This window comes from Vanessa cardui, chromosome 27 (assembly GCF_905220365.1).
Source record: "Vanessa cardui chromosome 27, ilVanCard2.1, whole genome shotgun sequence".
In the NCBI taxonomy this organism is placed as follows: Eukaryota; Metazoa; Arthropoda; class Insecta; order Lepidoptera; family Nymphalidae; genus Vanessa; species Vanessa cardui.
This window is the reverse complement of record NC_061149.1, coordinates 5,428,833-5,444,533: the sequence shown is the minus strand read 5'-3', so window position 1 is coordinate 5,444,533 and position 15,701 is coordinate 5,428,833. Positions and strand designations below refer to the sequence as shown.

At 38.8% G+C, this 15,701-nt stretch overlaps 5 protein-coding genes across 5 annotated transcripts; 3 read left to right on the top strand and 2 right to left on the bottom strand.

Annotated features, from left to right (window-relative positions):
- Positions 1 to 1,428: 1,428 nt before the first annotated feature.
- Positions 1,429 to 2,060, top strand: LOC124541227 (chorion class A protein L11-like). The gene is made up of 2 exons (XM_047119105.1): positions 1,429 to 1,479; positions 1,692 to 2,060. The coding sequence occupies exons 1-2, from the start codon at positions 1,429 to 1,431 to the stop codon at positions 2,058 to 2,060; spliced, it is 420 nt and encodes a 139-aa protein (XP_046975061.1).
- Positions 2,061 to 4,186: 2,126 nt separating this feature from the next.
- LOC124540965 (chorion class B protein M3A5-like) lies at positions 4,187 to 5,265 on the bottom strand. Its single transcript, XM_047118738.1, has 2 exons — positions 5,218 to 5,265; positions 4,187 to 4,675 (listed from the first exon to the last, which is right to left on the bottom strand). The coding sequence occupies exons 1-2, from the start codon at positions 5,263 to 5,265 to the stop codon at positions 4,187 to 4,189; spliced, it is 537 nt and encodes a 178-aa protein (XP_046974694.1).
- Positions 5,266 to 5,935: 670 nt separating this feature from the next.
- Positions 5,936 to 6,656, top strand: LOC124540964 (chorion class CA protein ERA.1-like). Its single transcript, XM_047118737.1, has 3 exons — positions 5,936 to 5,986; positions 6,201 to 6,336; positions 6,382 to 6,656. Exons 1-3 carry the CDS (start codon positions 5,936 to 5,938, stop codon positions 6,654 to 6,656), a joined length of 462 nt encoding a protein of 153 aa, XP_046974693.1.
- A 4,305-nt stretch (positions 6,657 to 10,961) lies between these two features.
- LOC124540963 (chorion class B protein L11-like) lies at positions 10,962 to 11,989 on the bottom strand. The gene is made up of 2 exons (XM_047118736.1): positions 11,942 to 11,989; positions 10,962 to 11,510 (listed from the first exon to the last, which is right to left on the bottom strand). The coding sequence occupies exons 1-2, from the start codon at positions 11,987 to 11,989 to the stop codon at positions 10,962 to 10,964; spliced, it is 597 nt and encodes a 198-aa protein (XP_046974692.1).
- Positions 11,990 to 12,671: 682 nt separating this feature from the next.
- On the top strand, positions 12,672 to 13,401 carry LOC124540962 (chorion class CA protein ERA.1-like). Its single transcript, XM_047118735.1, has 3 exons — positions 12,672 to 12,722; positions 12,946 to 13,075; positions 13,127 to 13,401. Exons 1-3 carry the CDS (start codon positions 12,672 to 12,674, stop codon positions 13,399 to 13,401), a joined length of 456 nt encoding a protein of 151 aa, XP_046974691.1.
- Positions 13,402 to 15,701: the final 2,300 nt, after the last annotated feature.

The following is a 15,701-nucleotide window of genomic DNA, read 5'->3' as shown; positions in this document are numbered from 1 at the left end:
ATTATGAAACAAAACGTGACATGAAAACGGTTGGTCAATCGATGTAAGTAATACATTTACACGTTACTGAATATAGATATGAAAATGAATCTGACATGTTGACCATTGTTAGAACCCATGGGCTCAATAGGTAGGATATGGTAACAACAAAAAATAAGGCAATAATTTGGCAAAATAACGCACAGACGCACACAACTCACAATAGCCTCTAAATTCCCACTTCTGGGCTAAAGGCCTCCTCTCCCTTTGAGGAGAAGGTTTGGAACGTATTCCACCACGCTGTTCCAATGCGGTTTAGTGGAATACACATGTCGCAGAATTTCTATGAAATTTGTCACATGCAGGTTTCCTCACGATGTTTTCATTCACCGCTGAGCACGAGATGAATTATAAAGACAAATTAAGCACACGAATCAGCGGTGCTTGCCTGGGTTTGAACCCGCAATCATCGGTTAAGATGCACGCGTTCTAACCACTGGGCCATCTCGACTTACTGAGCCATCTCGACTCTGGCACAGAACTACAAGGATACTTTTCTTTGTTACTTTATACAATCATAATCATATGAAATCCATTTTGATTTTTGTATGAAACCTGTTACATTAAAATGAAAGCCAAAGCACATGGGATGTTCTTGGACCGACTATTATAGTATTCGATGTTCTTCTGAACAATTTCGACAATAGCAGTACTCGTGTTATACCACCAAATATTTTTATATTTTACGAGTTTCTACGCAAACCCACACAAACTTGTAATGATCTTTTTATTCCTTTTCTGAGAGAAAAACGATAGGATAGCGAATTTCAGGACGAAAAAGTGTCACTTTCCTCAACTTTACGTGCTTTCTGAGGCACGGAGGTGTCTCAACCACGTTCTACAAAAATCTCTTTAACAACCCAGAGATGAAAGACTCCAAGATTTTTTGCCAGAAAAGCCCAATAACAACATCCCGGCCTAAATTTTGGACCCAGTTCCCTTGACGTATGATCCTCATGATCAGCTCGTAGATCGACAAAGTATTTGCTGATAAGCTTCAGGGAGTAATTTTGGCAAATACTAAGTGATAAAATAAATCTCTTAAAGCATACAAGGGACGTAACATCTTAGTTCCCAAGGTTGGTGGCGTATTGGCAATGTTCTTTGCCCATATGTTCGTCCTCATACCATACAAAAACCATAAATGCTGCTACTATTTTATCATTATTAACCTAAATTATTAAAATATAATGATAAGAGACCTAAAATAATTCTAGTATTTCATATGAATCGCTCAATTTGAATTTATCAATTTCATTAAAAACATATTGTAACACGTTTTCAAATTGCGACATATCAATTCTATGTCTGAAAATTAAATATATAAGCGTTAGTGTGGCTTCTCGCAGTCATTGTATATTCAGCTACGTTGAATACGCACTAAGCACCATGTCTACCTTCGCTTTCCTCCTCCTCTGCGTCCAAGCTTGCTTGGTTCAGGTAAGCAATCTTTAATACAAAGTAATTATTGTTCAGTGAAATTACAAATACATGCATAAAGTTAAAGCTTATAGTAGATATTCTCTAATGTAAGAAAAAAGTATTTATATCTTAATTTAAAAGTCAATTCTCAATACGTGGTGGTGATCACTTCTATGCTTAACTGATTTCTTGGTATTAATCCCGACTTACGATATCTTTTTTTGTTTTAGAATGTATACAGCCAGTACATCAATGGTCTAGGTGCTCTTGGATGTGGATGTGAAGCCGGTCTGGCTGGACCCCTTGGCTACGGCCGAGGCCTAGGCATCAACGGCTTAGGCTGTGATGCCGGTCTAATTGGCCCCGCTGGTTACGGATTGGGTCTTGGTCTTGGTGCTCCATACGGTGCTGCCTACGGAGGTGCCGGTGTTGGTGATGTATCCGTCGCCGGAGAGATGGCTGTCGGCGGTACCACGCTGGTCGCTGGTCAGGTACCAATCCTCGGTGCTGTAGAGTTCGGAGGCATCGTGCCGGCTGCCGGAGCTGTCTCCATCGCCGGTAGCTGCGGCTGCGGCTGCAACGGTCCCTACATCTACTGAGAATGAAATTGACTAACAGAAACGTGATTAACGAACAAAAATGTTTTCTGAATGCAATTAAACAGTCCCATTCGCATATATTTCTTTTATTTATTTAATATTATAATTGTAATATGAATATAGCTTAGATGAGATTAAAATAATTCTATGCGTAGCTTCAAGTACCAAATATTAAAATCAAATATATTCTTTTTTCAAGTAGGCTTTTACGAACATTTTGAGGAGATATTCGGAATGTTGATTCCATCCATAAACGCATGAGTAACTCTTTTTATTTTGAAATCAAAAATCAAAATATATTAATTTTTTATAGTGATGAAACTAATTCATTACTTTAAAGTCATCAAAGAAATGTATTTTGCCTATAGTAACACGAAGTTTAAGTTGATGCAGGACACAATAAAGAATGTAATATCGTTTTTAAATATTCAAAGGTTCCATAGAATCGTCATTTCTCATCATTTAAGATAGACTCAGAAATATATCAGTTCACTTTTCCCATTTCATTTTGCATTATTCGAAGAAGTAACCTGATCAAATCCTTATTCAAAAGCGAATCCTTTAACTTTTAATTTTTGACTACAATACGTGGAGAAAAATTAATTAGTATCAGTTATCAATTAGCTATGAATAAACAGTGTGGAAAACCTTTGTTTTTTAGTATCTATAAGTATTTGAAGTGAAATTGTTCAAAGTACAAACTTGTCCAAATTAGTATAATAAAATGATTACGATAAAATATCTTACGAAATTCAAAAACATCCTAGCTCTGTTCAATGTTATGGAATTTCAGATATATTCAGCGTGGGTTCTCTTCAAGATATGTTTGAGTATTTCTGACAATAATGGTAAAAAAATAGTTATAGGTATTATATGTAGGATACATATACGTAGGATTGATGACTTTTTTATTTCATCGTAAAAAGGTACCGGCACCCAGAATACCGAGTGCACCCAAATACACCAGAATAGCTTCACTAAAAATCAGCGGCACTCTTTCCGTCTCATCGGCGGGCGTTACAGGATCACTTGCATGTCCGTGCTGCTGTGAGTCTTTGTGAGTGAGTGTGGATTCTCCGAGTACTAAGAACTCCTCCAGTCCTTAAGGCACCGCTTGATGTCGCTACTGGAGTAGCACCGTCCTGCGTGGACCAGTATTAACGTGTCATTGCTTAATTCGCTCAGACTATGTATGACTATGACGTCACAATACATCTTTCGGCAACCAACACAATTTAACATGAATAGAAACATTATATTTATTTGTTGACCATAAGACATGGTATATTTCCTGTATTTAAATGATATACAATATTATCTAAGAGCTGAGATGGCCCAGTGGTTAGAAGGCGTGCATCTTAACCAATGATTTCGGGTTCAAGCCCAGGCAAGCACCACTATGTATATGTGCTTAACTTGTGTTTATAATTCATCTCGTCCTCGGTGGAAAAGGAAAACATCGTGAGGAAACATATGTCTTATTTTATCGGAATTCTGGCACATGTGCATTCCACCAACCCGCATTGGAACAGCGTAGTGGAATATCTTCCAAGTCCTCTCCTTAACGGGAGAGGAGACTTTAGCCCAGCAGTGGGAAATTTACAGGCTGTTACTTTTACTTTACAATACTATCCATAGTCATCACGAAATCAGGTAATCTAGCGCTTGTAGTCTTACTATTTTACGCTCGAGCCCTCCAATATGATCGTATAATATGTAATCGTAATCGTAGAAAATTATTTGTGCAATTAGTGTTTTTCAAATAAATGTTGTTTCCGCTGTTACCAAGCATAACACAGGTGATGGAAGATACGGCTTCAAGTTTTCTGACAGATACTGTAAGAAAATTTGCCTTATTGGTCATGGTTAAACCAAAACTATCTTAAAAATAGATGTGTTACCAACCTCCTTCGTGTTACCGATAGAATTTCAGCTGTATTTTTAAATTAATTTTGGTCCAGATAATGTAACAAAACCAGAAATCGTCATATATTTTTTTAAATTGTGGTTTTTAAATTATGAAAAATAGATTAGACACTTCTTTGTTACAATAAAAAAATAAATTAATAAATTCAGAAATGTTTTTATTTGAAATAAGAATTTTATCATCATCTACGTCATTGTCCTTAGATGTAGCCGCCACAGCCGCAACCAGCACGGCTAATTCCACCCAGAGAGCCGACACCGTAACCGAGACCACCGTAGCCAATGCCGTCATTGGCCCCATAAGAACCAAGGCCGTAACCGAGTGAGCCAGCAGAACCTTCAGGGGCTATTTCTTCCAAAATGGCAACAGCTCCGTTCCCACATCCGTAGTTGACGGCACCTGCACCAGCAGTTGGCAGAACACCTTCCAGAGCAACGGCGCCCAAGAAAGGTAAAGCACCGACAACTGCGAGTCCTCCTTCGATAGCGTTTTCTGAGAGAACAGATAGTCCGTTTGGCGAGATAGGAGAAGCGCTTGACACATCGAGACCACCGCCGCTAGAGGCGGGGATCGCGGCCACACCGGAACCACAACCGCGGGCAAGAGGAGCGGCGAGACCGCATGGAGCAGTACTGGCCAAGGGAGCGCCCCATCCCCGTCCAGCTCCGACGCATTGTCCAGCGATAGACTAGCAATAAAATACAAATAAGAATTTTATAAAATCAACGTTCTAAAATTAAAAAGCACATTTATATCATTGATCATGCAGTACATCACACAAATCGTGAAAAAGTATAAGTGTAAAAACTATTGTGTAGTAAAAATAATGATGGAAATCAAACATGTAAAGCAATTTATTTAGTAGGTTAATAAAGATTCTTCCTAAATTTCTCTAGTTTTTCGTTTTAGAATCTACATTCCGAGCTTTTGGTAGATTTGTATTTGATTAAATACAACATGTCAACCCACAAGGCCGAGAAAGATAACCATTTAATCATGATCACATTCATGCAAATGATCATTACCATATTGGCATACTAAGACAAACAATAATTCATCATTTTACTAAAGCCAAGAAACATACACTTATAATCAACATCACATTCATACAAAAGACCAATCAATAATATTGGTTTACTAAGACAAACAATAATTACATTTTACTTTACGGAAGCAAAATCACAAATAAAAGTACTAGTGATAAGGATCTTCAAAATATTCCTAAATTACCTGGATGAAGAGCGCCTGGGCGCAGACCAAAAGCACAGCCTTGAACATGTTGACCGTTTGAATGCAAACTTGACAATGTCTCAGACGAATACGAACTGGGTTTTATACTGAAGGCATCGCAGAAAAGCATTATTATCATTGTAAGTCATAATAGTGATTCCAATGTGAATTATGAAACAAAACGTGACATGCGAATATTTAGCCAATAGGTCATTGATTTAGATAATAGTTGCATGTATGGCCGAGTCCTTATCTATTTTGGCATATTCAAAATTTCCAATTCACTGGAATCCTTAACAAAAGGCATTAAGGTTAATTAGGAAAAAAGTAGCGTGTAATTCGGTAATCTTGTTACTACTAAACATGTGAGAGATGGCAAACTACCCTCAAAAACGTAATAAGAGTCTAAATATCCACTCACACAAGATAAATTTTGGCTGATAAATTTTGTCTGTCTTCACATCTTGAAATAAGGTAAAAATAAAACGGGAAACAATCATTTAAGGTTCGCTTGCAGTTTCAAATCACTCATTGCAATTTGATGTTGTTCTTAATTTCGCAATTTTGTTAATATTCAATGCAAAATTATACTGAAACACGTTTTGCAATTACAACATATGTATTATCTATTCATAGTTATAGTAGTAACTATATAAGCGTTAGTGTGGCTTCTCGCAGTCATTGTATATTCAGCTACGTTGAAGACGCACCAAGCACCATGTCTACCTTCGCTTTCCTCCTCCTCTGCGTACAAGCTTTCTTGGTTCAGGTAATATACACAATGAGTGTTAGTGCAAAAATAGGAAATTCAATTTGTTTTATTAATAATGCTTGCTCCAGTAGTAGGAAAACGCATTTTCCTGCCGAATATTAAACGCAAAGATGTCTTAACTATCCAATCATTAGTTGGACATTTTGATTGCTTACGTTCTTGATATTATTACAAGCTGAATAACTTGACATATCCTTTCGTTTTTGTTTAGAATTTATACAGCCAGTGTTTGCGCGGTGCCGTTGCTGGACCTATTGGGCGGGAAGCTGGAGTAGCTGGCTGCGGCTTGGGTAATGGCGTCGCTGGTTTAGGCTGGGAAGGCGGTTTAGCTGGACCCCTTGGTTGCGGTCGGGTTTCTGGCCTTTCTGGCTTAGGCTTGGAAGGTGGTCTAGCTGGACTCGTTGGCTACGGTCGGGGTGCTGGCCTCGGTGGTTTAGGCTGGGAAGCTGGTCTTGCCGGTGCCGGTGGATCTGTCTACGGAGGTTCCGGTGTTGGTGATGTAGCAGTCGCTGGTGAAGTGGGCGTCGGTGGTACTACATTAGTCGCAGGTCAAGTGCCAATCCTAGGTGCTGTGGAATTCAGAGGTGCCGTGCCAGCTGCTGGAACTGTCTCCATCGCCGGTAGCTGCGGCTGCGACTGCGGCTGCAGCGGTGGTTACTCTTACTGAGCAAAAGTTGTAATAAAAACGTTTTCCAAAAAAAATAAATTAAATTTTTCGAACTCTTTTTTGTATTTCTTCGTAAACACAACATGACAATAGAATTAATCGCAATACAGATACACTTTATCGTACTCCACATAAAAAAAAACTGTTTTAAATAAAGTACTTCTGAGCTGATTCATTTGGAGTGTGTGTGTTCAATGTTACGTCTAAATACGAGTATAACGTGAATGTGTGTGTTTCCGCGAACGAAATTAAAGTAAATTAACCTAAATTAGGTGATTTTATTTATAAAACATAAATTTCCAAATTCTGTATTTTAGTAATTAATAAGAAACCCTTTTAAAGATATCTTTATTTTATTTTGTTGACTGGCAAAGTATAAAAAATCTATTGAGGCGCCATCTATAAGAGTCATCTCTTTGTGTACATAAATGAAGAGATAATAATTTTAAATTTATAAGAACTAGTAAAGCTTATTATGTTAATTTATTTTTTGTGTGAAGACCAAAAGCATAGCCTTGAACATGTTGACCGTTTGAATGCAAACTTGACAATGATTCAGAAGAATTCGAACTGATTTTTATATTGATAGCAGAAAAGCGTTATCAAAGTAAGTTATGAAAACGTGACATGCTTAGGTTTGTCGATAGGTCATTATATATAGATTTAGATAATATTATGATCACGTGCTTCCATACAATAAGATATTATTTTTGTCAATTGCAAAAAAATCTTAATGTGTGATTCGGACGCAACAGATTTGGTTGCGGTTTTTTTTAATAGATATAGTGATTCGAGAGCAAGGTTTTTGTAATGCATGGACAAAATAGAATAGAAACACTGATAATTTTTGAAGTTTCTAATATAAGTCTAATGTGATGTCGCAAATAAACGAATTCTGTATTATATTTATTATCAGAATTGCATTCGTGCGAAGCCGGAACCAATTGCTCGTATATTGTATTGTTGAACGAAAATAAAGTGACGTCACTGGATAGACGACGTGGCGTTGAAAAATATGTCTTACAGGCGGGCGGGCGACGGCTATTTTGGAGAGGATAAAAGATTGATTTGAGTTGCATATTTAAAGTGTCGTTTAATGTGTTTTAATAACTTGGTGATAGGGCTTTGGGTAGGTACCGTCCACTCATTAGATATTCTACCGCTAAACAACAGTACGCAGTATTGTTGTGTTCCGGTTTAAAGGGTGAGTAAGCCAGTGTAACGACAAGCACAAGGGACATAACATCTTAGTTCCCAAGGTTGGTGGCACATTAAGGATGTAAGGAATAGTTAATATTTCTTACATCGTCATTGTCTATAAGTGATGATGACCACATACCATCAGGTGGCCCATATGCTCGTCCACCAACATATTCAATAAAAAAAATGTTATTTTTATTAATTTTAATTATAACTTTTGTGAATAGTTGTACAAATAATTTTGTGGAATATAATATAATATATTCAATTAAATGTCATCATACAATGAACGCGCTAGTCATACAATCAAATAGCAGATTCAACCAGATGACTGCGACATATACATAAATATATAAAAGCCGACCATACGCCTGAAGGGTAGGTGAAGTAGTAAATAGGTGCAGACGGCCTGATCTGATCTGAGAACAATTGCTTCCGCCGGCCCCAGTTAGAGACTTCGTTTAACGAAGATTCGATTTCAGAAACAAGTTTGTTCCGTTTTTTTTCGACGTTTTCCCGAGAAATATTAGTGCGGCCGGTGTATAAGGTATCAACGGTACTTTCGTCTGCACAGCAGTGAATGTTCCTGATTTGCAACAAATCATTGATATGCAGAAAAAACTCCACAGTGGGACCACAAGGCTGCGTTCTATCAACGCAGCCTTGTGGACCCACTCTGTTTTGACTGTTTTAACACCAGCATTGACTAATTTTAGGTCAGAGCATGCACCGTCGACAACGACCTTGATGCTCCGATCTGCCAAAAAACTGGTAATCCAATTGCATAATTTCCCGGGAAGTCCATAGAATGGAAGCTTCGAAAGAAGCGCTTTGTGCCATACGCGATCGAAGGCCTTCGCTATGTTCAAACTGGCTGCTAATGCCTCACCCTTGCTCTTAACTGCTTCCGCCCATTTGTAAGTAAGGTACACTTGAAGATCACCGGCTGACCGAGCCCGACGAAAACCGTACTGGCGGTCGCTAATCAGGTGGTGCTGGTAGATACCGCAGGAGTTGACAGTTTATAATGGACTCCATTATCTTGGAGAACAAGGAGGTGATGACTATAGGCCTTTAATTGGACGGGTCTGAGCGGTTACCTTTATTTGGGATCGGATGTACCAAAGCAGTCTTCCAGGAGTAGGGACGACGCCTAATGCGTAGGATTGCAGGAAAAGACGCGTTAAGCACTATTGGAGGGATGCCATCGGGTTCACTCGACTTGTGAATGTCAAAGGAAAGAAGTGCTTTGCGTACTGCACTTTGCCGAAATTTAACCTCCGGCATCGTCGTATCATACCGCGGGATTATAGGTGGTGACTTTCGTCTGTATCATTGTAAAGAAGGATCGCAACCCATCCTAATCTGCTGACTTGTAGTGCCACAAGCGGCAGCAGCCCGCGAAACGAAGTCGTGAGTACCGTGCAATCGGCACTTTATTCCGGACGAGACAGTGATACGACGAGCCCAGAGGGGGATCGACGATAATCTGATATCCATCCGGAGGCGAAGTCAGCGGAAAGTCTAACAGGCAAGGTGTATGATCCTCCACGTCCGGTATTCGCGTTGGCGAGGTGACCAGTTGTGACAAATCATATGCCAAAGCGAAGTCGAGAACAGATGTACCCGCATGATCAGTGGTGCGTGATCCAAGTCACTCTGTATGATGGGCATTGAAATCGCCCAGAATAATTATCTCTGCGGATGGAGTCTGTTCCAGCACGGAATCTGTAGCCATATGGACGTGCTCAACCAGTCAGTCGGTTTCATTACCGCTATACGACCTATAAAGGCACGCGTAGATTCGCGGATGATAATAGCAGTCTACACGCAGCCACATAATCGATAGGTCCTGCCCTTCAAGGCTGCCGAGGCGTCGAGAGCAGATATCATCTCTGACGTAAAGGCACATCCCAGCTCGTGGTACCAAGGTTTGCTCCAATTTGTACCCGGGGTGGGAAAGAAAAGACGTATCGCCAGGAGAAAATATCTGGGTCTCCGTCAGAGAGAGCAAGACCAGCTTCGCCGTCTCAAGGTGGAAGTGAACGGCGTTTAAGTTGGAGTTGAGTCCCCTTATGTTGCAGAAGTCCACAACAAAGGTGGTAGGGGTTGCCTTATGATGCCTGCTCCGCTTGCCCCGAACAGTGGCGAGCGCAAAATTGATGCCCAAGAATTCGGAGGGCAACCTGGGCATCCCTACTCAGGTGGATGAGCATGATATATAATATATCTACAGGGTTATTGGTAACTCGACGCATATCCGTTAGGAGGTGATAGGGGTTACTATTTGCAATAATTTTAACCCCCATATGCATAATCCAAAAGTGACCCATTTTTAAGTTATCAATAAATAAATTTTGTTTTAAATTTGTGTTAAATATGTCAGTTTAATAAGTAAGTGAGTTTTTTTTTCATTGATTTTTATTTTCAGTTCATTTTGTGAGAATTTTAAAGGGCGACCTTTAGTACGAATTCGTTCATGTTCGACTACGAATTTCCACCAGCGTCATTTCTGATCATTTTATTTCGATGGATTTTAAATAATTTCCTTCTTTTTATACATTTTTAAAAAGCTAAGAAAAACGGTTATGTTTTTAAAATAATCTGCAGGCCAAGTTTCTAAATGATTTTTTAGTTTTTAAGGCAAAATTTTGAAAAATATCCAGTGTTTAATCGTTTTTATAAAACAAAAGAAAAAATAGATTTTAATTGATACATTTTTTTTGAAGTTGCATTTTTGACAAATTTTGAAAAAAGCTAAAAAACATGATAACTCAAAAATGGGTCACTTTTGGATTATGCATATCGGAGTTAAAATTATTGCAAATAGTCACCCCTATCACCTCCTAACGAATATACGTCGAGTTACCAATAACCCTGTATATACTCATGACGTCCTGAGCATGGATGCCCAGAGAGGGATTCTTCACCGCAGTCGCTGATGGTACCCTACTGGGGTAATGACACCATATTCTTCAAATTTAGGCTTTTACAGAAAGTAAAAAATGTTTAGGTAACTTTTTATATGAAAAAAAAACAGTGAAAATGGACCAAAATTATTTTTTATTAGGCACAATGATAACGTCATCGTTGTCGTAATCATTTTTAGATAAAGCCGCCACAGCCGCAGCTAACACGGTTTAATCCAGCCAGAGACCCGGTACCGTAACCGAGACCACCGTAGCCGAGAATACCGTAGCCGAGACTACCGTAGCCGAGACCACCGGAGCCGAGACTACCGTAGCCGATATCGTCAACGGCTCCATAAGAACCAAGACCGTAGCCGAGTGAGCCAGCAATACCTTCGGGGGCTATTTCTTCCAAAATGGCAACAGCTCCGTTCCCACATCCGTAGTTGACGGCACCTGCACCAGCAGTTGGCAGAACACCTTCCAGAGCAACGGCACTCAAGAAAGGTAAAGCACCGACAACTGCGAGTCCTCCTTCGATAGCGTTTTCTGAGAGAACAGATAGTCCGTTTGGCGAGATAGGAGAAGCGCTTGACACATCGAGACCACCACCGCTAGAGGCGGGGATCGCAGCCACGCCGGAACCACAACCGCCGGCAAGAGGAGCGGCGAGGCCATATGGCGCAGTACCGGCCAAGGGAGCGCCCCATCCCCGTCCAGCTCCGATGCATTGTCCAGCGATAGACTAGCAATAAAATATAAATTAGTATTTCATCAAATTAACGTTTTACAAAAAAAAAGCAAATTTAAATCATTGATCATATCATGTCATACAGCACATCACACAGATTATGAAAAAGTATATGTGCAAAAAGTACTGTGTAGTAAAAATAATTATGGAAATCAAACATACAAAGCAATTGTAGGTTAATAATGATTCTTCCTAAGTTTCTCGTTTAAGAATCTACATTTCGAACTGTTGGTAGATTTACATTTGATTCAATACAACATGTCAACCCACAAGGCCGAGAAAGACAACCATAATCACATTCATATAAATTATCATGATCATATTGACATACTAAGACAAACAATAATTCATCATTTTACTGCTCGGAAGTAAAACCACAAATAATAGTAATAATGATAAGGATCTTAAAAATACTCCGAAAGTACCTGAATGAAGAGCGCTTGAGCGCAGACGAAAAGTACAGCCTTGTGCATGTTGACCTTTTGAATGCAAACTTGACAATGTTTCAGACGAATACAAACTGGTTTTTATACTGAAGGCATCGCAGAAAAGCGTTATCAAAGTAAGTTATAACGCTGATTCCACCATGAATGATGTAACAAAACGTGACTTGCGAATATTTAGCCAATAGGTTATTAATGGATTTTTAATTTTAGATTAATAAATGCACGTATGGCCTAGTCTCTATCTATTTTGAAAATTTCGAAAATTGCCAATTCATTGCATTCGTGAGAGTGGTATTAGGCGTAATGAGGAGAAACGTAACGTGTCATTCGGTAATCCCGTTACTACTTAACAAATGAGAGAAGGCAAACTACCCAAAAGCGTCATAAGTGTCTAAACATGGTCCACTCACCCATGACAATTTTTCTGTACCCCTCTGGCAGTCTATCTACACATCTTGAAATAACGTAAAATAAAACCAGAAAACAATCATTTTTGGCTCATTTGCAGCTTCTAATCACTAATTAAATTTTGATGTTGTTCTGAATTTCACAATTTTGATAATATTCAATGCAAAATTATACTGAAACACGTTTTGCAATTGCAACATAAGTATTATCTATTCGTAGTTATAGCAGTAACTATATAAGCTTTAGTGTGGCTTCTCACAGTCATTGTATATTCAGCTACGTTGAATACGCACCAAGCATCATGTCTACCTTCGCTGTCTTCCTCCTCTGCGTCCAAGCTTGCTTGGTTCAGGTAATATTTCCCTGATACTTATTTACTTAGTGGAATTACTGCAAACACAATTTGTTTTATTAATAATGCATGCTGGACTAGGAGGAAAACTCATTTTCCTGCTGAATATTAAATGCAAAGACGTCTTAACCTGGATGGATCATTAGTTGGACCCTTTGATTGCTTGATTTCTGAATATTACTACAAGCTGAATAACTTGACATATCTTTTCGTTTTTGTTTAGAATGTGTACAGTCAGTGTCTGCGCGGTGCCATTGCTGGACCTATTGGGCGGGAAGCTGGAGTAGCTGGCTGCGGCTTGGGTTCTGGCGTCGCTGGTTTAGGCTGGGAAGGCGGTTTAGCTGGACCCCTTGGTTGCGGTCGGGTTTCTGGCCTTTCTGGATTAGGCTTGGAAGGTGGTCTAGCTGGACCCGTTGGCTACGGTCGGGATGCCGGCCTCGGTGGTTTAGGCTGGGAAGCTGGTCTTGCCGGTGCCGGTGGATCTGTCTACGGAGGTTCCGGTGTTGGTGATGTAGCAGTCGCTGGTGAAATGGGCGTCGGTGGTACCACATTAGTCGCAGGTCAAGTGCCAATCTTAGGTGCTGTGGAATTCAGAGGTGCCGTGCCAGCTGCTGGAACTGTCTCCATCGCCGGTAGCTGCGGCTGCGACTGCGGCTGCAGCGGTGGTTACTCTTACTGAGCAACAGTTGTAATAAAAACGTTTTCCTAACAAAATGAAATTAAATTTTTCGAACTGTAATTCAGCCTTTTTTATTTCTTCGTAAATGAATAAAACAAGATGTTACAAAAAACTATTTACATACATACGAGTATATACTTACAATACAATACAAATATACTTTATCATACATCATATTAGAAAGCAAAAGTGTTTTAAATAAAGCTACTCAATATAATGTACAAAGGCAGTAAAAATGTAAAAAATAAAATGTATGTAAGCAAGCACTTGGGATGTGATTTGATGAATGATATCATTATTTATTTAAATTTGGATCGTAGACGGGCCGTAAATAAGGGTTAGTAGTCACTATAGTAATCAGGTTTTAGCATAAGACATTCAAACCATTTCGAACACCGTCTTTGTACCGCCAACCAAAGATCTAATATGTTTTGATACTTGCTCCTGTAATTACTGCTTCTCTCAATCTTTAAATTCATCAATCAAAAGTATTCAAGTTTGTCGGTAGAGAAACTGATTGGTAGGATGTACTTTTGAAAAAATATATACTTCCATCAGGGAATAGAATTCAATAACACCTATTAATGTTTAAGAACACCCTTTTGTAGCCAACTGTAATGTAGGAAATAAATTTATCGGAAACAATAATTCATATTTTCATAATATTATGCCATATGACAAATTACTTTGAGGTAACGCTGCAGATATTGAATCTTTATTTTACAAAAGAGCAATCCGGACTATTTATAATCTTGGAGCTAGAGACTCTCTTCGGGATGTTTTTAACAGAGTAGGAATACTCACTGTTGCGTCTGAAAAACAAGCTTTTACAAGTACTTTCGAATCGTTATTTAACAAATTTATTAAGTGAAGCTACCACCGGTTTGGAAAGTAGCACCGTCTGTAGAACTTCAAGATACTCAGTAGTCACTCTTTTTGAAAATTTAAAAATATGCTTGCCTCTATTTCCCTTCACATCATCGATAGACGCAATGGTCTTTATATGCAAGCAAACCATTTTCATTGTTACTCAATTTGTCAATTGTAAAAGATAATTCATTACAATCATTTATTTTATTTAGAATTCATATTTTAAAAAAGCAATCTGACAATTTTTTTTGTATTAAATATATGTATGTCATAAAATTACATATAATTACACAAATATTATCCAAGAAGTTACTTGATCGCTCAAAAATATAAAATAATAATGTACTAATTAGATTACAACAACAACATCCTGTAAATTTCCCACTGCTAGGCCTTAGCCCAGCCTAAGCTCTACTAGGAGTCTTAGCTCCTCTACCTTTGAGGAGAAGTTTTGGAACATATTCCTCTACGCTTTTTCAATGCGGGTTGTGGAATACACATGTGCCAGAATTTCTACGAAATTAGACACATGCAGGTTTACTCATGATGTTTTCCTTCACCGCTGAGTACGAGATTAATTATAAACACATTACTTAAAAATCCGCCCCGGATTTTTCGACTATAGACCATATTCATACGCTTGAACAAGTCATAGAGAAATACTCTGAATTCAACAGGAACCTATATATAAGCTTCATCAATTACGCAAAAGCCTTCGATAGTCTCTACCATGGCTCTATATGGCAGGCTCTATATAACAACATAGACCCATAATAATTAGAACCATAAAGAACATATACCAGAACAGTGTTAGCAGAGTTAAGCTAGAATGTAGGGGCGACGAAATCAATATTGCCCGAGGCGTCAGGCAGGGAGATCCCTTATCCCCAAAACTTTTTATAGCAGTCTTGCAGGCCATATTTTCCAAATTGAATTGGGCCTCCGAAGGCATCCCCTTGAATAACGATCGCCTCACACATCTGAGATTTGCTGACGATATCAGAAACTAGAAAATATGATATCGCAACTAAATATAGAGAGCAAACATGTTGGCCTGCATATCAAGCAAGACAAAAATAATGACAAGCGGTAAAAAAGAAAAAATAATGCTTGATGGAGTCGAACTTGAATATGTAGAACAATACATATACTTGAGAAAGCAAGTATCGTTTGCTAAAACTAAAAGCGAAGACGAGGTCAACAGAAGGATTGCGTGCAGTTGGAACAAATACTGGGCCCACAAGGAAATACTAAAAGCAATTACGACCTAAATATAAAAAAGATCATCATGGACACTTATATTCTGCCCTGCTTGACCTATGGCTCCCAAACGTGGTCATCACTAACAAAATATGCAACAAAATAAGAACTTGACAGCGGGCAATGGAAAGGAGCATGCTACACCTAAGAAAAATTCATAAAACAAGAAG